Source organism: Pyrus communis, chromosome 17 (genome assembly GCF_963583255.1).
Source record: "Pyrus communis chromosome 17, drPyrComm1.1, whole genome shotgun sequence".
Classification (NCBI taxonomy): Eukaryota; Viridiplantae; Streptophyta; class Magnoliopsida; order Rosales; family Rosaceae; genus Pyrus; species Pyrus communis.
The window spans coordinates 21462452-21488619 of NC_084819.1; the positions used below are offsets into that span (position 1 = coordinate 21462452).

The 26168-nt window shown below is 39.2% G+C and overlaps 4 protein-coding genes and 2 pseudogenes across 8 annotated transcripts; 3 read left to right on the top strand and 3 right to left on the bottom strand.

Annotated features, from left to right (window-relative positions):
- Positions 1-70: 70 nt before the first annotated feature.
- LOC137723431 (uncharacterized) lies at positions 71-4184 on the top strand. Of its 2 annotated transcripts, XM_068462629.1 has the most exons (9): positions 71-727; positions 1431-1522; positions 1656-2356; positions 2469-2539; positions 2689-2778; positions 2854-3042; positions 3179-3271; positions 3439-3574; positions 3839-4184. In XM_068462629.1, the coding sequence occupies exons 1-9, from the start codon at positions 359-361 to the stop codon at positions 4000-4002; spliced, it is 1905 nt and encodes a 634-aa protein (XP_068318730.1). In that variant the 5' UTR covers positions 71-358; the 3' UTR covers positions 4003-4184. The 2 variants fall into 2 exon arrangements, with proteins under 2 accessions (XP_068318730.1, XP_068318731.1); XM_068462630.1 differs by lacking the exon at positions 1431-1522 and having other exon boundaries at positions 1645-2356.
- A 391-nt stretch (positions 4185-4575) lies between these two features.
- On the bottom strand, positions 4576-8417 carry LOC137723114 (uncharacterized). Of its 4 annotated transcripts, none has more exons than XM_068462275.1 (6): positions 8212-8417; positions 7553-7671; positions 7136-7213; positions 6930-7001; positions 6168-6265; positions 4576-5779 (listed from the first exon to the last, which is right to left on the bottom strand). In XM_068462275.1, the coding sequence occupies exons 1-6, from the start codon at positions 8233-8235 to the stop codon at positions 5193-5195; spliced, it is 978 nt and encodes a 325-aa protein (XP_068318376.1). In that variant the 5' UTR covers positions 8236-8417; the 3' UTR covers positions 4576-5192. The 4 variants fall into 4 exon arrangements, with proteins under 4 accessions (XP_068318376.1, XP_068318378.1, XP_068318377.1 ...); XM_068462277.1 differs by having other exon boundaries at positions 7549-7671; XM_068462276.1 differs by having other exon boundaries at positions 7553-7653; positions 8212-8415.
- A 270-nt stretch (positions 8418-8687) lies between these two features.
- Positions 8688-10567, bottom strand: LOC137723264 (uncharacterized). The gene is made up of 3 exons (XM_068462419.1): positions 10219-10567; positions 9238-9507; positions 8688-8978 (listed from the first exon to the last, which is right to left on the bottom strand). Exons 1-3 carry the CDS (start codon positions 10439-10441, stop codon positions 8923-8925), a joined length of 549 nt encoding a protein of 182 aa, XP_068318520.1. The 5' UTR covers positions 10442-10567; the 3' UTR covers positions 8688-8922.
- Positions 10568-11016: 449 nt separating this feature from the next.
- On the bottom strand, positions 11017-13142 carry LOC137723527 (flavin mononucleotide hydrolase 1, chloroplatic-like; annotated as a pseudogene).
- A 1857-nt stretch (positions 13143-14999) lies between these two features.
- Positions 15000-16769, top strand: LOC137722227 (probable glycosyltransferase At5g11130; annotated as a pseudogene).
- Positions 16770-17837: 1068 nt separating this feature from the next.
- LOC137722228 (uncharacterized) lies at positions 17838-18854 on the top strand. Its single transcript, XM_068461186.1, has one exon. It carries the CDS (start codon positions 17838-17840, stop codon positions 18852-18854), a length of 1017 nt encoding a protein of 338 aa, XP_068317287.1.
- Positions 18855-26168: the final 7314 nt, after the last annotated feature.

Genomic DNA, 26168 nt, shown 5'->3' on the forward strand with positions numbered 1-26168 from the left:
ACCAAAATACAATACAAATACACTGTTTCTAATCATCATTACTTTAAACTCTCCACTCGGTCATAAATTTTGAGGGAGCATCGGACAAAATCATCGATTTTCACAACACAAGTTTCAACCAAAAACATCACAACGGTACCCTCCATATATAAAAAAAAAACTCACTCTTCCGTCCAAGATTTCGACTTTTACTTTTCTTGTTCTCATCAAATCCCACAAATTATTTTGGCTTTATTCCACCTAAAAAACATACAAATCTTCTTTTTTTTTTTTAGAAACTACGTACAAATCTTCTTTCTCTCTCTAAAAATCCAGTCTTTCTCTCTCTGAAAAACAAGAAGAAAGAAGAAGAAAAAGAATGCCATGTCCGCCAAACAGCATCAGCTACAATGGCAGCCAGTGCGCCTGCGCAGTTGGGTACATTCTAAACCAGACCGCCGCCAGCTGCGTCCTGTTTGCCACCAGTTCCACCATCTCCACCGGCGGCGGCGTCGACAGCTACGCCATAAGATTCGCGGGGACCATCTTCTCCTTTGACTCCATCAAAAAGTTCACGCAATCCCAAGCCGTCTTCTTGGAGGCCACGCTTGTGCTCCTGCTCTCTTGGCTCTGCTTTTGCTTCTTCCTCAGGTTTATCAAGCTCGACAACGATGGTCGGAGCATTTGGTTCCGGCTCCGGTGGTGGATTAGCAGATTGGATGTTTGCTTTGCCACTAGGCATTGGCTGGTAATTATCTTTTTATTTATTTATTAACCATCTTTTATTAGCCAAGCCATTTTTTTATTTATTTATTGGTGTTATTTAAATCTTTGATGCAAATTATGCAGCCGTTAAATGGCGGATGTGTGTTAGGCTAGTTGGTCGGGTAGTGTGTCCGTTTTTTTTCATCACTAACTTCGAATTCCCTCCTCCCGTAGAATAGAGTAGTTTCGAGTAGGAAAATGATAATCACACGCCATTTTTCTCTATTTATTTATGGCCATTGGATTGATTAAGTCGAACAAAAACAATAAAAAGAATTAAACATGGATGTGTAGGGGAAGAAAAAGGGTGTGTGGAATCTATTTAAAAGGAAAATTGTGAGAAATTCAGTTGCCGGTTGATATGTCCTCAAAATGTTGCTGCTCGGAACTTAAAAGGCAGTATTGTTTACGAATCTGAACTTCTTTTATCTTCTTTGTTCTTGGTTTCTTTGAGCCTATATAGTAGAGGTAAGAACATCTCTAGGCGAAGAAACGAGATTAAGGCATCATATGCAAACTTGTTATTTGGAGAACTGATCTGTCGTGGATTGTTTGTGTGGCTACTTGTTGAATGCACTTTCAACATTCAATTTTGTTAGATTATGGCAGCTTTACAAGTAGATTTGTGTTCCATCGCGATCTCAAGTTATGCAAACGGATGTTAACTAGCTTCATTTCCGGCACAGGATGATCAAAAAGTAGTTAAGAAACGGAAAACGGAACTTGGTGGAATGTTCTCAATAGCAAGTTGGATTCTCTTCATTGGTTTGTTTGCTGCGTGAGTATTTTGATATAATTTTTTTTCGAATCATCACTTCTTTCTTGCTGATTTTATTAGCTGTGCTGTGCAGATCTTTTCTGGGTTTCTATAAATTAGCTTATATTTACTTGGATTTTCAGTTTCTTCACAGGTTGCTCTACAAAAACATATCAAAAAGAAGTATCGAGGTGCATAACGTTAGAGCAACAAATGCACCTGATTTGGCCGCCTTCAAGAATGACATGGAATTTAACATAACCACGGTTTCTAGTATGAGTTGTTCAAACTTACGTGGTCTTGGTACTTTAGTTACTGGAAATCCTGGCTTCATCGACCACAGACTGGCTCCTCTGTCAACATTCGGGAACTACTCGTGTCGGAATACAAGTATAGGACCAACTATAAATCTTAGGTGCAGTAATTGTCAACCAATTCAAGACAATTTGTACATTTCATGGCAGTTCGTCGATCTTCCTAATAATCCTGCTGCTGCTGCTGGATTTCAGTTCACTCTCAGTACAAGGAGTCATGCTAACAAAAAACATGTTAGTTTTGTTAGCGGAACCCTAAAGAATGGAAGTAGTTTGGATGATACACCAGTTACATTCAGAGGGACTACTACAAATGTATTAAAATTCAGTTTATTTCCCCAGATATACCATAATCATCATGATCTAAGGCTCATCCAACCTCTGTTTCATGAGTTTGTTCCGGGTTCATCTTTCAGTGATGCAAGTCAGCTCCGAGCGTCCCTTGAAAATTCCAACGATGGAATGCTCAACAGTACATTATACATCAACTTTCTCTCTGCCTATATCGTGGAGATAGATAACCAAAACATTCTGGGTCCTGGTGAGTATTCTACATCAATGAAAACGACTCCAAAAAGATGAATGATTTTCTTGCTACAACATCTTAGTTAAAGTTTTGATTATCTAATATTTTTGTCTACCTTGACATGCAGTGAGGTTCCTTGCGGATATTGGTGGCCTTTATTGCATCTGCATTGGCATTTTTTTGTACCTTCTGGTGCAAGTACGTTACTTGATCTTAAATTTTTTTTTTTTCTTCATTGCTATGTTCATGTTCGATTATAAAGGTTATGAAGAAGGAAAGCCTAATGCAAAAATCTGGGTGAGAAAACTATGGTCATGGTTTCCTAATTTTGTTGTTTACTTTTGTAGTGTGAGTTCAGGATAAAAAAACTCCGCAATGAAGATATCGTGTTGCGGAGGATCAGAAATCGGCGAAAAGCTCAAGACCACTGGGACAAAGTAATTTCTTTCAAATTTTTCTATTTTAGTTAAATTCATATAATAACACTCACTGATACATGTGCTTTTAACTAGTTGAGGAAATATGTGATGTATACATGGGGCAGCAAGGCATTGGATGATTATTACGAGAGCATAAACAAGGGATCAGGTTGCGTTAGTTTTGGTACACAGTCATTTCATCGAAATGGATCATCACATAAGCTAAGGCAACAAGAATTGGCGATTGGTTTTAACAGGAAGCTCAGCTTGCCTAAGAAGAAGGTAATGTTCTATGTTTCTGTCTTTGTTTCGATCCACAGGAACCTGATTTCCAGGTTCTGATTCATAATGTTTTGTACTTTCTTTTTAAGAAAGTCACCTTTTTATTTTTATTTTTAACTTTTTATTGATCTCGCAGACTCTGGTTCAAGAGTGCTCTGATACTGTTGGGAGTGTGAAATCATTTACACCGGGAACTACACCGAACCCAGAAGAAAGTTCATCGCATTCTGTGAGTCAATCTTCTTAAACCCAAAATTTGGGAATTCAAATCAATATTTGAAAATTCCGACTCATCTATACAGAGTTTTGAAATGCTGTATTTCTTACAATTACATCACTCATCATCAGTGAACGACATTTTAAATTTGTGCATCTCTTTCAACCTTATGTCTTCAGCATCTGCAAATGGAATCGCTTGGCTCTACAGAGGATGGAAAACAGCAATTTGTTCGCGCGTCTAAAGAAGATTCCTCCCCGCCGAAAGCCTTAACTCCGACAATCGATGATATCATTCCTCCACCACCGTCACTAGGTAAGAGCTAAACTCATGAAGTATAGCTGTATAGGGCTACCATCTTTTTTTTGTTCCATTCAAGGTCGGAGTTTTTGCTTTTTAAGTTTGTATCTCTGGTGAAATCATTGGATGAAGTATAAACTTTGATGGTTCCGACGGTGTATATTGACATGAAGTGTAAACTTCAGATACAAGCAGCCATTGAGTTTCGATTTAAAACCAGGATTGCTGGCGCTCTTTGCCAACTTCCGTGCTTACCTTAAATTTTGTGTTTCACTGCAGAACTGAAGGATGCTTCTGAAATGGATATGTCTGATGTACAAAAGAGTCTTAGAAGTTTGCACGAGTACAACGTTACGTTGAGGGAACAATTAGTAGCTGCGCAGTCTTTGCTCCATTCTTTAGCTACAAAATCCTCATTTTCTGTAACAGAAAGCCAAACGTAGCTTGCATGCGTGAGTGTAAATTGTACTCTCCGATTACGCTTCATATATTTGGCAAGAGTGACCATGCAAGTACAGAGCGACTGTAAAACCATCATCGTGCAGAAAACGTTAAGCAGCCGAGTTGAGTAAAAAGGTAAACTCGTCATGCCTATATACTTTAATGTGAGTTTGATCATCATTGATTCTCCTTCCACCAAGATTTTAAAAGACGTTAGGCGCTAGTCAGGCGGCGTGCTGAGGCCTAGCGCCTAGGCGGACACCTAAGCAGGTCTAAACGCTCTTTCTTAATTTTCAAACGCCTAAAGATTAATCGGGAAGGTGGCCAGCCGTCTAGCGCGGATTATTAGATCAGTACCTCCCACTAACAACTAATACATACAAAATTAAATTTTTTTTATACAACGATATTGGTTTGGTGTGCCATCTGGTCATGCCAGAACCGATTTCTAGCGGCCTCCCTAAACTCAAAAGTGAAGAAGCTTGTGGGACAGCGAAAATAACAAGAAAATAGGTTTTAAGTTTGTTCTGTCAGAAATTTGGAGAACCGTTCGTTACAGCTCACATAATCGAGTCTAGAACAGGTTTCCGGCGGGCGAAATGCCTCTTGAGAACGTCCATGAACTTCAACAAGCTTACGGTGCAGAAATGACACGAAAATAAATCGTGATTGTTTTTGTAGGACTTCACGAAACTGATTAAAAATTGGGAGTTATAGCTTACACTTTTATTAAAACACACAAAATTTTCGAGTTTTCAAGAGATCTTTTGCTCGAGAAGTAGAGAAAATGTTAAGACAACAAATACAAGAGGTCGCGAAACAGAATCAAGGGGGAAAGCATAATTTTTGAGTGGCGATTTATTCATGCTTGCACCACCAATACAGACGACTCCCATCATCAACACAACCTATTTTCGACATTGGCAGAAGCTGAAGAATCTGCTGCTTGTATCGGCTGGCTATGAGTATAATCGTTGTCCATCCATACAGAACTGAGCAGCCGCCAGCATTCTAACCCCAAAAGGCTTCCCTCCTTTTGCCATGCATCTCCTCACATGCCATAAGAACTCTCAATACATGTCCGTAAACCATTCACTTGACTGAAGACCCAAGATGATCCGGTGCTTGATGTGTACCGGGTACAAGATGAATGAAACAGCAAACCGATATACTTTTCTAAACACTTCAACCATTACTCCGTGCTATCATGCTTTATCTCGCTGCATTTCGAGAGAGAACCATTCTTCCCTGAACGCATTCCCAAGGCATTAGCAAACATCCTCTTTGCTGCTCCCACTTGCTCCCTTTTGATGTATTCCTCATCTACACCATGTCCACTTCTTCCATTATTGTCACCTTGTTTCTGGGATGTCTTCTTTTCACTTCGGATCAGAGCCGGGCCACTATTACTACGGTGGTTGTTTTTCACTTCACCACGCGAGTTCATATCTCCGTTTGAAAGGGAGACTCTATGCTGAAAAGATTCTGCGGTCAAATCAGCCTCATCTACAACATTGCCTTGAACACGTAATTCATCAGTCTGCCCTCCAGAAGCTTTGCAATGCTCGTGAGGTGAACCCTGACTGGATGGATTGATTCTCTGGCCTAGTGCATGCGCTATCATCCGGCGGGCAACAACAGGGTCACTACGTGGCTTCTGCCTGACAGATTTGTTTACCTCGCCCAAGTCTCTTGAAAATATTCGCTCTCGAGCAGCCAAATAAGCTGCTTCTCTCTCCTCAAGTGAATGTTGGAGCAAAGGTGGTTTTGTTCTCAACACTAGAAACAACAAAAGGCTCCATTTAGCATGGATAAGAGAATGATAGGAGATAAAAAAAAACAGATTTCTACATAGCCTACATCAAACCGAACTGATTGACCAAATCTGTTATGAAACTAGATATCTAACCATCTGTAGCATAGCTTGAGACTGCAAGATTACAACATTAGATTTTAAAATTAATACAGATTAAGAAAACTAGCAAATGGTACAATTGTTTATTGCAACTGGAGCATTTAATTACAGTTCATAATATGAACACCAACAATATTCCTTTAGTGCAATATGGAGATGATCGCATGAGAACGATACTAATTGTATTACTATCAAGCGTCACTATATTGCACAAGATACAGCAAGAACGGAAAAATAAGGGAAATTCATTACCTGGGGGGCTTTCGGTCCTCTTTAATAACAGGTGTGAAGTTGTTGGAGAATCGGGCTCATCATACTGCCACAAAATATCACCAACAAGGATAGAAGGTCTGCAGCCCAAACACACTGATTAATAGAAGAAAAACAAGGACACTCGACTGAGAATTAGGTCTATCAATCCTAAACCACTTTCATAACCCAAATCACTGTTAGTTTGTTGACTTCAAATTCCAAAAGAAAAACAAGATCGATGTTGCTTAGTTCAGTCCGAAGAAATCTGATACCTATTATTCTACACGTGTTGAATTCTAGTCAGACAAGTTTCTCTTATGCCATATATCAAAAAGCATGATTACATCGAAATTCCAACTCTTGTACCCTAACCCTTTAACCAGTCTATTACTACTTCCAAAGCTACAGTTTTCAAAATTACTTTCACCCTTCCCCACTCATCCCACTCTACTGTCTATAAAAGAGCACTCATTTTCTTTCTGGCCATACTGTTCATAAACTAGACAATCTTCTCATATCCACACCCGTTCATGGAAACGCTTGGGAGTCTGATAAGTACAGATTGGCAGACAAGATACTTGTCTTATTTCAACTTATGTCTTTCCATCCCACAATGTGAAAGAATGCATGTCAACATGCAAGGTTTCCAACAAAGCCTCGGTAATTATATTTTGTGCATAACATCATACATCATGATTTATAAGCAAATAGGTGCAGCAAGTAAAGAAAAAAAATTTATGTCAACAAATTTCCAGGTCATACATTGAGGTCTCTGGGCAGCGCTCCAAAATTAAGTGCCGCTCCTCTCCTTCACCAACAGATTCATGAGAAAACCTAGCAAAAAGCAATATATGATTACCCACAGAAGTCAAGAACACGTGAGCTCAACAATCTTCAACAGAAACATTATTTACCCAGCAACGAAAAGGAAAGATATGACACAAAACATATGACGGAAAGGAGAATACCCAAATATATCCGCAAGACGATGCAACAGAAGACGGTTGTATGAGTTCATTGGTTCCAACTCCAAGACCCCACTGGAACTGCAACCCAAATTTTTTTATTGTTCATATTAGTAGTCACAGCACAGACAATGATTACAAAAGAGGTTCACAGGATTTCCCAGTAATCTTAAGGTCTACATCAAAACAACAAGAATCTACTCTGATCAGCAGAAAAAGAAAAAAGACGAAAACATCTGTAACACCCACAACCAGATGCTACAGAACACCAATCGAAACTAATGACTTCTCCAGTTTTACCCTAGCTATACCATGAAGAATTGCATCACTCCCGCTCGATATAATCTTAAGATTTTACTCTAAAACTAATCTCATTAGAAAAGGCAATGCTGATAACATTTAGCAGTTTGTCTTACATGCCTGGTATCACTCTGAAGGAATTCCACCAAGGACTCTTCCACTGAGAGAATAAGATGCTTGCAAGTAAGATTGTCTTTGACAAGAGAAGCCAATTCCTCAACCTGCATTTCGGTAGCATTCTAGTATGAAATATCAAGATTCAAACACGAACTCCCGCACTGAAAGCATATCATATGTATACAACTGACAAAGATTGGTCTAATCTGATGCTTTGACATTATTTTCTAAAATTCTCTCAGAGGTGGCAATGTGCAGATTTAGCAGAACAAAAGATTTATGCAACAGCTCTCTTAAAATTACATAACCTTATATGGGGTTTGATATAAAGCTTACTGCCTTCGGGGTTTAAACCCTCCCTAGTCCCTAGCCCCTGCTTCCTAGTTTAGAGTAGTAATTTCGCTTCGTAATTAAAAAGCTTAAATCATTAACATTTCAAATAGAGTGATAGGTAAATTGAAATTTGAAGCGCTAAACTCCCAAAATTTATAATTTTTAGTTCATAAAGCAAGAAATTAAACACAAATTTTTTTCTATAAAAAAAGGCACTACCCAGAACACATGATTGGAGCATCATTAAAAATTACACAACTTTTTCCTAAATTCATAGCAAAATCGAAAGAACAACCAACAAACAACATTAAAGCTAACGAAAAACATACCATGGCGAACTGGGTCAAACTCATGTTGTCGAAGAATTGAATCAAATTCCAGGAATTTCTGAGTCTCTCTGGAAGAGAGAAAGGGAGAGGGAACGGATATCTCTCTCCTCGTTGAGATTTGCTTCAACGGTGGTGGGTGTTTGGTCGTGGGTTCGTTCCTCCCTTGTCAATCTGTCGTCGCACTTGTGTCTGTCGGAGGACATTAAGCAATAGTCTTACCCATCTCAGGGTCGGCCAACGTGACAAACCAATGATATCCTGCCACGTACCTCTTGTCCTTTTTTGTAATTTCAACTGCCTCAATTGCCCCGCCCCACATTTCTTTTCTTTGCTCTTGAAAGAAAAAAATGAATACGTTCTTCACTCATCCCTTGTAGAGTTTAGGTAATGAATTGTTGGTAGCGAAATTCGAACTCGGATGCGTAGGGGAATAACATTCGTTTATACGTTAATTGCGATGTTAACAACAGTATAAGTTCACAAAGATTGATACGTCCATGGTTTATTGGATTCAAATAAAATGTTCTAATTCATCCGAACCCGAACAGAACGAAAGGTTATAACTTATACATAATGAAATCGTAGTTCGACTTATAAGCACTTTTCTAGCACCCGAAGTCTCTGTGTTCGGTTCCTCCTTCCACAACATCCACAAATCCCCATTCACCAAAAGAACAAGAGAAACCTTTTGCATATGTTCGTATAAACAGTTTATGAGCACATTGCCTTCTCCAATAGTTCCTGCAACTCCCCGCTTTTATATGCATCTGCAAAGAACATTGTTTCATCAAGATTTCATCTTGCAAACTCTAATCTATCATACACATCTGTACTCGGCATAATAAATCCGTCAATGAAACATCAAGATCACATCAAAACCTAATTCCGTCATTTAACTCTCAGTTCTTATCCTCAAGTTCATTGTACTTAATTCCATTGATTATGTGACTATGAAGACGAAGAGTAGAGGTGAACCACGAGTTTGCAGATAAAAAGCTCACATACATAATAATTAGGTTAACTTACCAACAGTGATGTCACAGCCTCCGAAAAACTCTCCTTCAATGTAGAGTTGAGGAAATGTTGGCCAACTCGAATACTCCTTCAATCCCTGGCGCAAAAGTTCATTTTCTAGTATGTTTATTGTTTCGAACGGTACATTCAAAGACCTCAATATTTGTACGCAGGTGTTTGAAAAGCCACATTGTGGAAAATCCTTTGTTCCCTTCATAAAAAGAACCACTTTGTGTGAAGTAACAACCTTGTCCAACGTGTTCTTCAGCTCCGGAGTTAATGCTGCACAAAAAGGGCGGAGCGATGGGGGATGAGAGAGTTAGTACCTTGTGAAACATCAAAAATCTGGACACTTTACAAGAACTTCCGACACTATAATCCAATCCTGAAATTTTAAAATAACGGGTACATAAATGATAAATCTTCTCTCCTCGACCAGCTGCTAAGGAAGGCCTCATTCGACACACAATTTAAACAACAGTGAATCGCGCTAATAGGCAACGTAACAATCACTTGAAAGAAGTATGCCACTTTGGCCAATAGTTAACGGTTTAACATCTATTATTCGACAATAAATATTTACATTCATCAGACCATGACAGCAACCAAGATCCTTATGATAATTGTGACTAATTTGCATAAAAAGTCTCCTTTTATCGAAGAAACTAGACTCCAATTTGATACATTTAGCATCAATCTTACTGCCAATCAATTATTTTACTAGAACAATTACTTCTACACATGTTGAATTTAACAGAAAAAAAAAAATCAATTCTTGTAATCATCGTCCAACAAGCATCTTAATTTTCGATATACCGATTCAATGACATCAAATTCATCCAAATTAAACACAACCCAAATCCAAAAACGTCGAAATTCACAAGAAAATCTGCCTAGATTTACCCAACATAAACAACCAACAAGCAGACATCGAACTGCAGAATTAGAGCAATAAACAGCAGAATATTAGTGAGGGAAAGATAAGTGGCGTACCGGCGTAGCATCGGAATGAGAGGGTCTTCTTCGAAGAGAGCTTGGGTGCGAAGGACGCGTGATATGAAAGAGAGACGGCGGAAGGAGGGCAGGGACGCCGAGAGGCACCGTGGAAGTGGAGTGAAGTGAGGGAATTGGTGGGGGATGTGCTCGCAGCTCCAGCGAGAGGAAAAGAGGCAGATGGAGTTATGGTTTTTGAGTCCAAGGCCCCAACACACCACATCTTTCGAGACTTTGCCTTCTTTCTTCAACTCTCTCTCTCTCTCTCTCTCTCTCCTCCCTCGTTCTCTCTCTCTCCTCTGTAAATTTCCAAGAACTGGCAGCCACAAAGGTATGAGGGAAAAGGTTCGGTAAGTCGGGCGCTGTGACGAGGTCTATATTATGGTTGTGGAATTTATTTTTTTTTTAGGATGAGAAAATATTCACCTGAAAAAAATAAGAAATACACGAAAGAAATTTTGCTGACGGTGTTTTATTGCAGTGTCGGAAAACGATGTTGCCTATACACCATCCTCTTGTAAACAAAAATTAAAAAATAGAAATGGAAAGTTTTCACTGATACAACGATATTGTGAATAACCTACGACTTGTCAAGTGAGAATGAATACTACTAAACCATAATTTTAATAGAAAAAAAAAAAGTACTTTTGTTTTTAATACGACGATATCCTATTCTAACTCAACGAGATATTCGACTCCAGGTAGAAAATATTCGATTAAGCAACACAAGAGTTAATCAAAATTAGGTGTGAAAACTCAATAATATAATTAGATGTCATTGCTACCTGAAGCCTCGTCCTTACAAGTGAAAATGAATATTGCTAAACCGTCATTATACAAGACTACAAGTTAGTGTAGAAAAGAAGATAATGTTTGTAAGATTGCAACAGAAAATAAGTTTCTTTTGAATTGGTAAAATATTTTTCATTGACATAATAGTTTCTCTTACATGTGGGAAAATGCTTGAATTCGATTGCCGGATCACATCAATCGTTTGACGCACCTTGTAAAAGACGAACCCTTGTATAGTTGTATTTGGTCTCACTCAACCTCACACTACTCCCACAAGCGAATGAGCTTCCATGAAGAAATAATGAAGGCCTTATTATCTTCACAGTTGTTCATCTAGCTATCTGGAAGTTGATCAGAAAGATAGTTTCGTTCTGGGAAAATCTTCATTCCCAGCGAGAAAGCAACTGGAAAAACAATTGATATAAATGACAAATGAAACACAATAATGGATGAAGACGACTATTGTTGTTGAAGATTGGTTTGTTTCGTTTAAATATCAATCCCCATCAGTGAAAGATCTTGACGAAGCGAATCTGCATTTTTGAAATGTAGACCGATCATGCCAACTTCCTTCGCCTCCTCTACATTTCTTATCCTGTGATGAAACCATGAACCGACACGACTAATTACAATGTGAAGTTAATTTCCTTCAATGTCTCCAAGTTTTAGGCCTTCAGAACTTGCACAGACCAACGTGTTGAATTCAAACGAGACTCTAGATGAACGTAAGTAACCAACCAAAAGAAATGCTGCAAGAACTTCAGTGCAATGAAAATTGTGTCGTAACAAACCTGTCATCGACAAAGATACAGCTTCCCGGATCAACTTTTAGATGGCTCACAACTTCCAAATAGAATTCTGGGTCGGGCTTCCTCTTCCCTGAAACGCAAAAGTGAATAGGAAGAGACTTGAGACGTTCATGTAGATATGCTTGTGCAGCTAGCAGATGGAAGAGAATCTCAACATGTGTAGTGTCAAACCACTTAACATACCGTTTATACATGAACAAAACGTCCAAGATAAATATTTTGATACGTTTAGTTTGTCCTTGATCATCTCATGCATACAAAATCAATTTCCTGAAAACATGATAAATTGCTTGACTTAATAAGAAAACAAGATCGTCGAATTTTCATCTAACCAGATGGGATAGTTTGTGAAAGCATGCATCTCGTAGTTGTTATCTTTTAATACATAAAGCAATTCTTCAACACCTTCAACATAGTAGTATCCTTTTCTCATGCAATTTTTCAGGCCTGCAAAGATCAATGAAGCACTTTCCTGTAAGATTCAGAAGTAGAGCGCATAGATAAAAACAAATTATATGAGAACGTAATCATGGCAAAGTACAAACTTCAGTTCTTCAATATCTCCTATCAATACAATTGACAATAGAATATTTTGAAAGTCGCTCAGAAGCAATTTCTGATAAAGCTTTCAAACATAACGACGGAGATAAAAGAAATTATCAATTCCTATTATAACTTATGATTTTGGAATCAGTACAACGTATCTACACTTTGCAAGAAAAATGTAATTCGGGATACATACTGGAAAAGACTCTGACATACGAACAAGACAATGTACTCCGTTGAGTCAAATGCAGTCGTGACCAATCAACCAAAAGGAAGGAAAAATTTGCAGTCCTGGCCAGTTTTAGCAGAGACTTAATACAGTGTTCCAATCTCACCGCCAACATTTTACAATAAGATATCATTTTCCCCACCCTTTTCAAATGCGAATCAAAAGGATTGATTCTAACAGGAGCTATTTTATGTTTGCACATAGGATGTTGTTTCACATTCACCACGTACCTAAGAGACATGAAAAATACTCATATATTGAGATTTCGATGGCAAACAATTTAAGCTGCAAAAAACTTTCACAAAAAAAGCGAATCCCACAGTACATAAACCATTGCTCTTTTCACTATCAGTTCCAAACTTCATCAAGCACGAAAGGGAACCATTTACACAATAGATTATAAGCAACAAAAGAAGCAACATGAAAAGCATTTTCAAGTTGGACGAAGTACATTCTTACTAGTTCTAGCTGCTAAAGAATAAGTTAAAACTAACGAATGATTCAGTATTTGAATTACATAAAAGACGCAGACATGGCTGGAAAATAGTGAGGAACTCCAACAGACCTTCCAAATCTAGAGGCCTTCCATCCTTAAAGAATGTTCTTGCAGCAAGCTCCACCTGGGGTAAAATAATTTAGTGACAGCAATTTGACATGCTATAGCAAGGACAAAACACACATACTTCGAAGGTATAATTTTTGTTCAATTCCGTTCAAACTGAACAAAACTATGCACTTTAACTTAAGTTCAAACTTTTATTTTTCACAAAAAAGCTTCTCGGAAGCATTCATAGCCAAATTGCCAAGCAAACATATATTGATTTTCACTTAACAGTCCAATTAAACATAAATTTGCAACACCAATTCCAAGTGTACCTCATCAGTAATCCCCTTTTCGAACTCGATCCATGCAGTCGGGTGCTTGCATTCGATTAATTCATCGAAAGACATTCTGCACATAGAATCTCACTGTCATTAGCTGCGACAGTGTGATTTCAAATAGAAACAGGACAGGAATTCTCGAAAATACAAAACAGTCCACCATTCCAAGACATCCAATTTTCTTAAACTAAGATTCACTTCGACAATTCCGATAATTGTTTTGCAGCCGAGATGTAGATAGGCCAAATCGAACCCAGTGAAATTTGATAAATTTCTCATCTTTTCTCGATTATAATCCAACCCAGTTGAACCAACAGCAAGAAAACACAACCCAATTGAGGAAAAAAGAAAAGGAAAGAGAATTTGTGTTACCCGAAGAAGGCAGGGACATCGTGGTAAAAGGGGTCACGAACAAGTGTGTCCATGATGTCGAAGAGGATTATAGGAAGGTTTCGAGTGGTACTACGAAAGGAGGAGGGCTTGGTAGTGTTGCGGGCGTTGTGTTTTGTAAAAACCATTGTTGTTGCTATGTGAAATCGAAGTGAGCTCGTCCCGCTGCTGTTGCGTCTTAGACTTCGAGGGAAGGGGATCGCGGGTACTTTCAAGAGCTGAGCCATTATTCAACTGCTTCACCCTCACCATTTCTCTCATTCTTTGACACGTTTGACTTTTTTATTTATTTCTTTTCTGTGAAAAAATCCAATAGATTATAAGAGTTGATATCCACACATCATTTTTTAATTCTTCTACGTTTTTTTAGTTTTCAGCCGTCGAATCGAATGAATTGAAAAAAAATCAACTCACAGAAATTAACAAAAATGTATAAAAAGTAAAAAATGATATGTAGATAGAACACCCTAGATTATTACCATTGGATCTCCACGCCTCCACGGTATGCACATATTTTCCGGATTGGCTAAATCTGATAAATGTGATGGCACGTTCGGAAGATTACATTTTTGTAATAACAAAGTTAAAGAGTGTATTCAATTAGGAATTTAAGATAATCTTAAAATTCTATGTAAAAAATTAATTCAATTCTTTTAAAATCTCATGGAGAGAGAGGGGTAAGATTTGTAGATACTTAAAATACACTAAAAAATTTCTCTAATTCTAATTAGGAACGTAAATTAACGAAATTAGTTTGCGGATGAATTTTAAACTTGAGTGCAAATTCTAAATTTACTCTAAACAAAATAATTGCGAACGACACTCGTGATGAGAAGTAATAAAAGTCAAGGACTTTGGGGTTAGCCCTGTTGTGAGTGAGTCAAAATAAGTTCAAGATTCAATTTCCTCTAACGTAACGGAACCTAATGAAAAAGAAATAAGAGAAAATTGATAACGAGAATTAAACAAGAGAAGAAATAGAAATAAGTGAATGCAAGATAAGGGAAGGGAAGAGACTTTTAATTTATTTATTCCTCCTCCTCGTGTGTTATTTATTCCTCATAATATAAATATAGAGTTTTGTCTCACTTTTTCCAAGTGTAGAGAAGATCCCAACAATTGTTTTTCTCATCATGGGAATAAGCTCATTTGCTTCTAATGCTCCAAGAATACTTAGTTGCAAAACGGGGATCATCTCGTTGAGGGTTGTACAATTCAAAGACATCAGTGCCATTTTGCCACCACAAGAAGCAAAAGAGTCGTGTCTTGGGAGTGACGGCATCGAATTTGAAGCTATGAGAAAAGGAGTGGTGAAACGGGAGGGTTTGTAGGCCGAGGTTCTCATCATGGAATTTGCAGTGAACCGAGTAAGTCAATCCTTTATCCCAAGTCATTAGTTATGTTCACAATTAACTCTGGTTACAGGAGGATCTTGTGCACCCAAACCACCTTCAAATAGCATAAAGAATAAACAAATAAGCAAGAGTATGGACACCTTAGCCATTGCCATTGCTCTATACCTATATCAAAGAGTAAATGTTTGTTTATTTGTTTGTTTGTGTCCAAGCAACAAGCAAAGCACCCTTTATATATTTTTGTCAAACAAGCTCTTTATGGAATGGGACTGCCATGCATGCTAATTACCATAAACAAATATATCATGCAGAAATGTATTTTTCTAGAAAATCAACTCTATACATTGTACAAGCTCTATTTTTCTAATTCATAACCAAATCCTCATTATTATTTTTTTCTATAAAATATATGGCAAATCCCCATTAACTAATTGCCAAGATTAATTCTTTTCTCATCTCAAATACGGGCATGATGGCATTGTTGCTCCTTTAAGGAATGCCATTATTATATTGAACAGAATGAAATGGCAAACAAATTAAAAGTAGGGCTAGCCAAGCCATGATTTTTTCTTTTATTCTCTATTTTGTTTCTTTTCTTCTTACTTAGATGGATAAATTGCATCTAACACGAACTTAAAACTTCGGTGAATCGGAGTATACACCCTCTGTGTGTATCCCTCGTCAAGGGTATATACACCTTAAATATTTTGTCCTCACTGGAAGATGGTATACCAAATTAGAAACAATGGAGCCTTTCACCACTAACACATATGCTTGATTTTGAGATATTCAAGTTTTGGAGTGTAGATGTCAATCTTCAATATAATTTTATGTCGCTGAAGATATGCTAGGAAAATATGCTGATGCTTAATTTTTCAGGCACCAATTATCTCAAGTGATGACCTTAGGCCCTACAAGAATCTCATGAAGGTGTATGCAACACGAACACCTCTGAAGGATTCAAGTCTACAAGAGACGTCTCATTATGGAATATAACCTTAAAGCCTTTGACCTTGGGGCGCCCCACTTCAGAGAACCCCCAGATAAGCGTCCGCTCCTTGCCTTCTTTGCCGGTGCTGCTCATGGAAACATCAGGAGCGTTTTGTTTGAGCATTGGAAGGAAAACGATGATGAAGTTCAAGTTTACGAAAAGCTCCTTGAACCTGAACTACCCCAAACTAATGGGACAAACCAAGTTCTGCTTGTGCCCAAGTGGGTCTGAAGTGGCACGTCGTAGAATTGTGGAGGCAATGTATGCAGGGTGTGTCCCGGTGTTGATTTCTGACTACTATGCAGTACCATTTGATGATGTTCTTGATTGGAGAAAGTTTTTGATACAAATTCTGCCCAAGAGAATATCGGAAATCAAGACAATATTGAAAGTTGTTCCATCCTCAAATTACTTGAAATTGCAGAAGAGGGTGATGCGTGTAAGAAGGCATTTTGAGCTCAACCACGCTATCAGCTAAGCCCTACAACGTATTTCACATGGTGCTTCACTCGGTGCATCTTAAAAGGCTCAACGTTAGATTACCAGATTGGGTTTGAGCATCTTGTAAAGTTTCTGATAAATTTTTTTTGTTTTTTGCATGAGATTGAACTCACTATATATGATGCATCACTGAGTTCAGAATCTTCAGATATGATATTTTATTAAACTCACTATGATGCACTCAATAGTAGTCAAGCTTGCAAGTGTCCCCTTACCACAGTGACGGAGATGAGTGTTGCTTTTGTACCACGACGTGGATTCAAACCTCCCTCCCCACCGTCGGCTCCCTAATCTAACATCTAATCTAATAAATTTATCGTTTGACAAACAAAAAAAAAAAAAAACTAGTAGTCACGTCTGGCCCCAAGCTGATCAGGTAACGGCATATCGGGTCACATCCCTTCCAAAGGTAAACTCGACAAGGACCTTCTACTTTCTTCTTTGAAAGAAGTCACAGTTGACTCAGAGAGTAGTCTTGAACATTTCCTGCATACGGGGTATCATCAATTTAATTGAAATACCACTATTCCGATAACCAAGACTAATCAATCACTGTCATGGTTAAGAAGATTCAGAATGAATACCCTCCAATGTAGCCAAAACTAAAATGAATAGTTTTGTAATATTTTTCCTTTTGCCTTATAAACTTAGAAGGTGTAGTTGTTTGTTAACTAAATATGTGATGTTAACTTGGGTTAAAATAGGAGTCACATAGAGGAAATTTACCATTGACCCACAATTGTCCCACGGTTCCACCACCAACATTTACTCCATAGAATATAAGGGCAGTATATATTTGAGATGCAATGCAACAGCAACATCCTGAAGAGGGCCATGCATGCAATCTTTATTAAGGAAGGAATCACAGAATTGGTTAAGTAAATATTGTAAATTGTTAATTAATTATTTACTTACTTGTTTTGTATTTTGACTGCCTTGTTTATAGGCTTTAGTATAGGATCCTATAGGATCCAAGTTAGAGTGCGACTCTATATAATGTTGTAACCCTAGTTCTTTCAATAATAAGAAGAAGAAATTCAGCTATCATATTTCTTTAGATGGTACCAGAGCGTTGATCTGGGAAACACAGCAAAACACAAAAAGCCACCCAAGCCGACGCAGCCATGGGTGACAAACCAGAAACACAAATAACTTCTTCAGGCATAGCCTCACATCTAAAGTGGGAAAACCCAAACCACCCACTCTATCTCCATCATTCGGACCAGCCTGGTGCAGTTCTCGTACCGCAGCCATTGGTGGAAGATAATTATGGTACATGGGTTCAATCCATGACAATGGCCTTAACGGTCAAGAACAAACTTGGACTTGTTGATGGCACAATCAAGAAACCAAGTGAGGACAAACACGAAGAGTTGCAACAATGGAATCGATGCAACAATTTAGTCAAGACATGGTTATTGGGATCGATGTCCAAGGAAATTTCAGGGAGTGTTATCCATTGTAAGGATGCTCGTCAAATGTGGCTTGACTTGCAAGAAAGATTTTCTCATGTGAATATCGTACAACTTTTCCATTTAGAGAATGAAATCCACGATTGTGTGCAAGGAACCATGACCGTGAGTTCTTATTTCACCAAACTGAAAAGTCTTTGGGATGAACGGGATGTCCTATGCTCAATCCCAGCTTGTAGTTGTGAAACGAAGAAGGAGATTGCTTGTTACGTGGAGACTCAGAAAACCATGAAATTCCTCATGGGTTTGAATGACTCGTATGCCACTGTTCGTAGCAATACCCTTCTACTCGAGCCACTGCCCACGGTGAACAAAGCTTATTACTTGGTTCTTCGTCATGAACGTCAACTAGAAGTCTCTAATGGGAAAGGCACTGCCCAACCAGAGGCAGCAGTGTTTGCCATGAAAACTACAAATCGGGAAGCCGAGTCTGAGGATCATGGGAATCGATGTTTGAAGTGCAACAAAACAAACCACACTACCAAAAATTGTCGGGCGCATCTCAAGTGCACATTTTGTGGATGGAAGGGTCACACCTTTGATTTTTGTCGTAAACGAAAGGCGGCTGCTGAGGTTGAACAAGGTCGTCCTTCCAAAGGCAACCAAGTCATGACAAATGCCAAAAGAGACGTGCTGCCAAACTTCCCTTTTTTCCCAAGAAGATTGTAAGCAGATTCTACAATTGTTAAACAAGAGCAAATCCTCCTCTTTCGTCAACCAAGTGGGTAATTCTTCAAACTCTGAAGAACTTTCAGGTAAAGCCTTCTCCTTTGTACATAATGGACAGAAAACCGTTTGGATTTTGGATAGTGGAGCCACAGACCACATAGTATGTAGCCCTACCTTCCTTACATCCTTGAAACCTGTTGAAAACCGTACTGTTGAGTTACCCAACGGATCCCTTGCTACAGTCACCCATGTCGGACGAGTTGTTTTCTCTCCCCATCTTGTTCTTGATAATGTTTTATGTGTACCATTCTTTAAGCTAAATTTGATATCCATTAGCAAATTAGCCTATGATTCCATGTACATTACCATTTTTCTAAAACAATTTTGTGTCATACAGGACCTACGCTCGGGGAAGATGACTGGGATGGGATTTGAACGGGAGGGACTCTATTATCTCGACCCACCAAAGAAAGGAACATGCAACACCGTTACCACCCTACCATCTACATTTTGGCACCAACGCCTTGGGCATCCATCGCACAAAGTATCCATGTTATTTCCCTTTTTGCACAATAAAACTTGTGATTCAAATAAATGTTTTATTTGCCCATTGGCCAAACAAACAAGATCATCTTTTTCATTAAGTTCTATCTCTACTCAGTCATGTTTTGAATTAATTCATGTTGATATTTGGGGTGGTTATCAAGTTGCGTCTCTTTCCGGTGCCAAATACTTTCTTACTATTGTCGATGATTATACTCGGTGCACATGGGTTTATTTGATGAAACACAAGTCTGACACCCAAAATCTCCTTGTTCAGTTCATTCACATGGTAGAAAATCAATTCAACACTAAGGTCAAAATAGTTCGAAGTGACAATGGTCCTGAGTTCAAACTAAACACATTTTACACTCTCAAAGGCATCATTCACCAAACTAGTTGCGTCAACACACCACAACAAAATGGTGTCGTTGAACGCAAGCATCGCCACTTGCTCAATGTTGCTCGATCCCTACTATTTCAAGCCAACCTTCCTAAACGTTTTTGGGGTGATGCCATCCTTACTTCGGCCTACCTCATCAATCGCACACCTACTCCTCTCCTTCAAGGGCAAACACCATATCAAAAATTGTTTCACAAAGAACCAACTTACACACACCTACGTGTTTTTGGCTATTTGTGTTTTGCGTCCACCCATGCACAAAAACCTTCAAAATTTGACCCTCGTGCACGTCGTTGTATTTTTCTTGGTTATCCTTATGCACAAAAGGGTTATAAGTTGTTTGATCTCACACTTCAAAAGGTTTTTGTGTCACGGGATGTCACATTCTTTGAGGACCATTTTCCCTACCACACTTCCAATATTTCCGCTGCACCTAGTTCCTTGCCCAACCCCCCTTTTCCACCGTCACCGTGTGCTATGGATGTACCACCTCCCTCTTTGTCTTATGACACGTCTCATATCCTACCCCATTCACTAGATATGCTCACTGCACCGCCCACCGACCCTGCTCCCATGCATCCTCATAATTCCAACCTTGCTCCCATGCATCATCATCCTTCCACCAATACCCCACTTTCCACCGACTCACCATCCACTACACCGACACCGTCCTCTACCCCTCTGGACAACAACCCCGCGTCACCAATCCCACCTCTTAACCCCAACCCCATTTGCCCCGTGGCTGCTCTACCATCTGCACCACGACGTGGCACACGCCCTACCAAAATCTCCCAATTTTTGCAGGACTTTCACGTCGAGACGTCTCTCCCGTCCAGACCTGCTCCTTCATCTTCCACGAATGTGGTCACGTCAACAGGTACCTCTCACCCTCTCTCTCACTTCTTATCTTACCACCGTCTCTCTTCACCCCACAGAACTTTTGTTGCTAACATCACAGCCATCCAAGAACCTACCACATTTTTGCAGGCTGTCCAAAATCCAAATTGGCGTGCTGCCATGAAGCACGAAATTGAGGCTCTTCAGGCCAACAACACTTGGTCTCTCGTCCCTCTTCCCCAACACAAACGCCCCATCGGTTGGAAATGGGTCTATAAGGTGAAACTGAAACCTGATGGGACTATCGAGCGTTATAAAGCACGCTTGGTTGCGAAAGGTTACAGTCAGATCGAAGGTGTAGATTACAGAGAAACTTTTGCTCCTGTTGCCAAATTGACCACTGTTCGTGTCCTCCTTAGTGTGGCTGCTGTCCGTGGATGGCACTTACATCAACTCGACGTTAATAACGCCTTTTTACATGGTGACCTCGACGAAGAAGTTTACATGTGCTTGCCTCCTGGTTTCGGCCGAAAGGGGGAGACTCGAGTATGCAAGTTAAATAAATCCTTATATGGCCTAAAACAAGCTTCGAGGCAATGGTTCCTTAAACTTTCCAGTGCTCTCAAGGCTGCTGGTTTTCACCAGTCATGGTCTGACTACTCACTATTCGTCCGAAATCGTCAAGGTAACTTCATTGCTTTGCTAGTTTATGTTGATGATGTAATACTGGCCGGAAATAATTTGCAAGAAATTGAGGATACAAAGCAGTTTCTCTCGCAACAATTTAAATTGAAAGACTTGGGCAAACTCAAATATTTCTTGGGGATAGAGGTTGCGCGGTCCAAGCATGGCATAACCTTGTGCCAAAGAAAATATGCATTGGATATATTAGATGATGCGGGATTCTTAGGTGCCAAACCTTCAAGATTTCCTGTAGAGCAAAACATTTCTCTCACACAGACAGAAGGAAAGCTATTAGTTGATGCATCACCATACAGAAGGCTTGTAGGAAGATTAATCTACTTGACTATAACAAGGCCGGACCTAGCATATGCCGTCCACATGCTAAGTCAATTCATGGAAAAGCCTAGACAACCACACCTTGAAGCAGCACACAAAGTTCTCAAGTATATCAAAAGTGCACCTGGACAAGGTATTTTTCTACCCTCTACAGGATCATTGCAATTAAGGGCATTTTGTGATGCTGACTGGGCTAGATGCAAGGATACGAGGAGATCAATAACGGGTTATTGCATTCAGCTTGGTCAAGCACCGATTTCTTGGAAAACAAAGAAACAAACTACTGTATCTCGCTCCAGTGCAGAGGCAGAATACCGTTCCATGACCACTACATGCTGTGAGATTACATGGTTGAAGAACATTTTAAAAGATTTGAAGGTGAATCATCCACAACCAGTCACTTTATTTTGTGACAATCAAGCAGCCATGTACATTGCTTTGAATCCGGTATTTCATGAACGGACGAAACACATAGAAATTGATTGCCATTTGGTAAGAGAGAAGATTCAAGAAGGAATGGTTTGTACAGTCTACATACGGACATCTGATCAACCAGCTGACATTTTTACCAAGCCATTGAGTTCAACACAATTTGAAACACTACTCAGCAAGTTGGGTGTCATTAACATACACTCCAACTTGAGGGGGAGTATTAAGGAAGGAATCACAGAATTGGTTAAGTAAATATTGTAAATTGTTAATTAATTATTTACTTGTTTTGTATTTTGACTGCCTTGTTTATAGGCTTTAGTATAGGATCCAAGTTAGAGTGCGACTCTATATAATGTTGTAACCCTAGTTCTTTCAATAATAAGAAGAAGAAATTCAGCTATCATATTTCTTTAGAATCTTCTTGCGTTGAGTGTGTCCAAGATCACCGACTTCCAGTGAAAACCTCACCACCAGACCTTTTTTCATCGACAGGATCGAATCTTAACTGACTACGTATATTTATATTGTAGCAAACTAATACCCTTATTGGAATAGGAGCGGTGGAGTCGATCATTTTTTCGTCTCACCGACTGAAACTTGAGTAGGGCCGCTGGTACAGTACTATGAAAGGATGCTTTCGAGTGATACTATGAGAGGAGTAGGACTTGGTGGTGTTGTGGGCGTCGTGGGGTGTAAAAGCCGTTGTTGTTGCTCTGTGAAATCGAAGAGCTCGGCCTGCTGCTGTTGCGTCCTAGAGGGAAAGGTATCTCGATCGGGTACTTCAAGAACTGGGCCATCATTCAACTGCCTCCCCCTCACCATTTCCCTCAATCTTTGACCTGCTTGGTTTTTATTTTTATTTTTTTCTATGAAAAATCCAATAGATTATTACCATTGCATCTCCATGGTACGCACCCATTTTCTGTAAGGGCTAAATCTGATAAATGCTCCTTGGTAATAAGCTATTTAAAAGATAACATTGTTATTAAAAATTTAAGAATTAAAAGTCTTTAAGGAATAAACTCCAAATTAAAATTTATGTAAGTCATTGTAAACACAAAAATTTTGCGACAAATGACAAGATAACATGTGTACAAAGTAATAATTGTATTAATGAATTTATTGGATTACAATATCTTTACAATTTGATCCTCTGATTCGATCTTCAAAATATGTAGACGTGTAATGTAGGGGTTATTGATCCAAGGATCGCGATGACTTGATCTTGGATGAAGGATTGCCTCATGGATTTGGCTTGTGGCAAAGGAAGAACTAACACATGTGGGGTGCTTGATGATTCTTCAAAGTTTTGGCGAAGAAATTCTTCTGATTAGTATTTGGGAATTTGGATGCTTGAGAGTTTTAGAGTTTCAAAACTTCAACTTCTGGACGTGAAATGATTTCTGGACCATTTTCTTTGCCTTGGAGCCTCCTATTTATAGACTCTCCAAACTTTGCCTACGAAAAAAAATCAGGAGTTGATCTGTGTCTCAGTTCGTGACTTGTGATTTTATTCCATCAATTAATATTTGATTTAAATAAATATAAAAAATAAATAAATCAATTCATTTATATTATTAATTTGTTTAATTTTAATTAAAATCAAATAATCCCTTTCTGTCATATGTTGACACCTGTCCTCTTCATGACTCGTCTGATTTTGATGAGTCACATGTCATGTGTACAATTTGTGAGACACGTAGTACATGTCACGTAAGCCCTCACATACCAAAATTTAATGCATTGGTGAATATTTATTTTCACCGAAATTTACATGTCCACAGCCATCATCAAGGGTCTGCACATGTGATGAGCCTTACGTGCAAAGTTAAATTAATCTAAAAGTTTGAAATGATGAAATCGCTTTCTAAGTGTTGGAGTTCTTCGTGATAAATCGAGTTCGAGGTTGAGATGTTTGCAAATTGAAATCTGTTGATGCACAAAATCGGCGAGGACTTTGGTACAAGAGAAAGTGTCAAGCTTGTGACCTTTGCTAGATTGCTCTGGTCATTAGTGTGGATAAGTATGTAAATGAATAGAGATAGGGAAACAAACAACACAAGATGTACGTGGTTCACCCAGATTGGCTACGTCCACGGAGTAGAGGAGTTCTCATTAGTTGTGAAGGGTTTACACAAATATATAGGTTCAAGCTCTCTTTTAGTAAGTTCTAGTGAATAGTTTAGTACAAATGACATTAGGGATTATTGTGGGAGAATGATCCCCTTTTATAGAAGAGAGTTTCTAGTTTTGTTCTAACATTGATACGTGTCGTGTTGTGATTGGCCTCTGATATCGACACGTGTTGCGCTATGATTGGCCTTTGATACCGACATGTGTCGCGTTGTGATTGGCCTCTTGGTTGGAGGAAAAGTCTTGTGGGTCCTTGACGGTATATTGTTGACCGGTGCTTAGGAGTTTCGGGATTGGTCAAGTATGGTACAAACAGTGCTCCCCTAAGTTCCCGAGTGAGGGAAGCTCCTCGGTTGGGGACTTGCAAGATCCAAGCCATTGAGTAATCACGAAACTTCCAAGTACCGAAGTGTGGTGTCGCCTTCACTTGCCTTCTCTGTCCTGTAAGTAGATGTGGCATCTTCTCTTGGAAGTACTTTTCCTTCATCCAGGAATGATATCTTTAGTTGGCGTTGACGCACAAGGTAATGTATCATTTTCATTTGAAGCTTACTTGTAGTTTCGGGTTTGGTCAAGTGCGATACAAACCATATAGTAGAAGTCCCCCAAGTCTCTAAGCGAGGAGATCTGTCGAATGAGGTGACAGACAAGGTAGGCAATCAGCGTTCCAAGCAATCAGTCTCAGATTGGTAGGTTGATCTTGGGTTCCGGCTGATTACACTCATTCTCCTTGTCTCTCATTTAGCAACAAGGATAAAGAGAAGAAACAGGGGAGAGAGATGATATGAGGTACTCTTGTTTTTGGAGAGGGCGGATGAATCAGCACGCGCTTTGTTGTACTTGACTTTCCACAGGTGTATTCTTGAACCGGGCTGGAGGGTTTTCTGGTTTCCTCCAAAGGAGCGAGCCGACTCCAGAATTTGAGGGTCAAAACAAGTCCGTCAAACCTGGAGTATGTTTGATCATGATGATATGGGATACTTTTGCTGTTTGACAAAGTAGTAGATGTGGTATGGCGAAGTTTTGTTATTCAACAACGGTGCTAGCAAAAGGCTATTGAGGCTTCTTGATCTCTTCAATTAGAGCAATGATGTCAAGCTTGGATTTGACTTAGACTCTTCCGTCTAGATTGTGCGGTTCCACAAGAAGGGCGTCGTGTTGTAGTAGAAATGGTGTGCAACCTTTGCATTTAAATGGTCCATCAGAGCACCACTTCTCAGTGACTCCTCCATGCTTGGCAGCTTCAGTGTAAAGAGCCAATATCGTACCAATTATTTTGAGGTATTTGCCGAAGGAATTCGTGACCTTGACAACAGTTGAGGATGAGTACTCGAGAGCAATGCTAGGCAAGCGACCAAGCAAAGGTTCCGGAAACTACTAAGCATCGGTCAACAGTATACCGTCAAGGACCCACAAAACTTTTCCTCCAACCAGGAGGCCAATCACAACGCGACACATGTCGGTATCAGAGGCCAATCATAGCGCAACACATGTCGATATCAGAGGTCAATCACAACACGACACGTGTCAATGTCAGAACAAAACTAGAAACTCTCTTCTATAAAAGGAGATCATTCTCCCACAATAATCTCGAATGTCATTTGTACTAAACTATTCACTAGAACTCACTAAAAAAGAGCTTGAACCTATGTATTTGTGTAAACCCTTCACAACTAATGAGAACTCATTTACTCCGTAGACGTAGCCAATATGAATGAACCACGTACATCTTGTGTTGTTTGTTTCCCTATCTCTATTCATTTACATACTTACCCACACTAATGACCAGAGCAATCTAGCGAAGGTCACAAATTTGACACTTTCTGTTGTACCAAAGTCCTCACCGATTTTGTTCATCAACAAAATCCACCACTCAAATCTAAAAGGTTAAAAGGTCCCAACATCAATTAGAGAAAAAAGACGCACATATCTTCATTAGTTTATCATAT

Bases quoted from the DNA above. Each gene is read 5' to 3' on its own strand.
- LOC137723431 (XM_068462629.1), top strand. From the start codon at position 359: ATGCCATGTCCGCCAAACAGCATCAGCTACAATGGCAGCCAGTGCGCC. The intron at 1,523-1,655 runs GTGAGTATTTTG...GTTTCTTCACAG, and splicing joins TTCATTGGTTTGTTTGCTGC to GTTGCTCTACAAAAACATAT. The intron at 3,043-3,178 runs GTAATGTTCTAT...TTGATCTCGCAG, and splicing joins TCAGCTTGCCTAAGAAGAAG to ACTCTGGTTCAAGAGTGCTC.
- LOC137723114 (XM_068462275.1), bottom strand. From the start codon at position 8,235: ATGAGTTTGACCCAGTTCGCCATG. The intron at 7,002-7,135 runs GTATTCTCCTTT...GCTTTTTGCTAG, and splicing joins CGTCTTGCGGATATATTTGG to GTTTTCTCATGAATCTGTTG. The intron at 5,780-6,167 runs GTAATGAATTTC...TGTTGTTTCTAG, and splicing joins GAGGACCGAAAGCCCCCCAG to TGTTGAGAACAAAACCACCT.
- LOC137723264 (XM_068462419.1), bottom strand. From the start codon at position 10,441: ATGTGGTGTGTTGGGGCCTTGGACTCAAAAACCATAACTCCATCTGCC. The intron at 9,508-10,218 runs GTACGCCACTTA...CTTTTTGTGCAG, and splicing joins CTCATTCCGATGCTACGCCG to CATTAACTCCGGAGCTGAAG. The intron at 8,979-9,237 runs GTAAGTTAACCT...TGTTCTTTGCAG, and splicing joins AGGCTGTGACATCACTGTTG to ATGCATATAAAAGCGGGGAG.
- LOC137722228 (XM_068461186.1), top strand. From the start codon at position 17,838: ATGGGTGACAAACCAGAAACACAAATAACTTCTTCAGGCATAGCCTCA.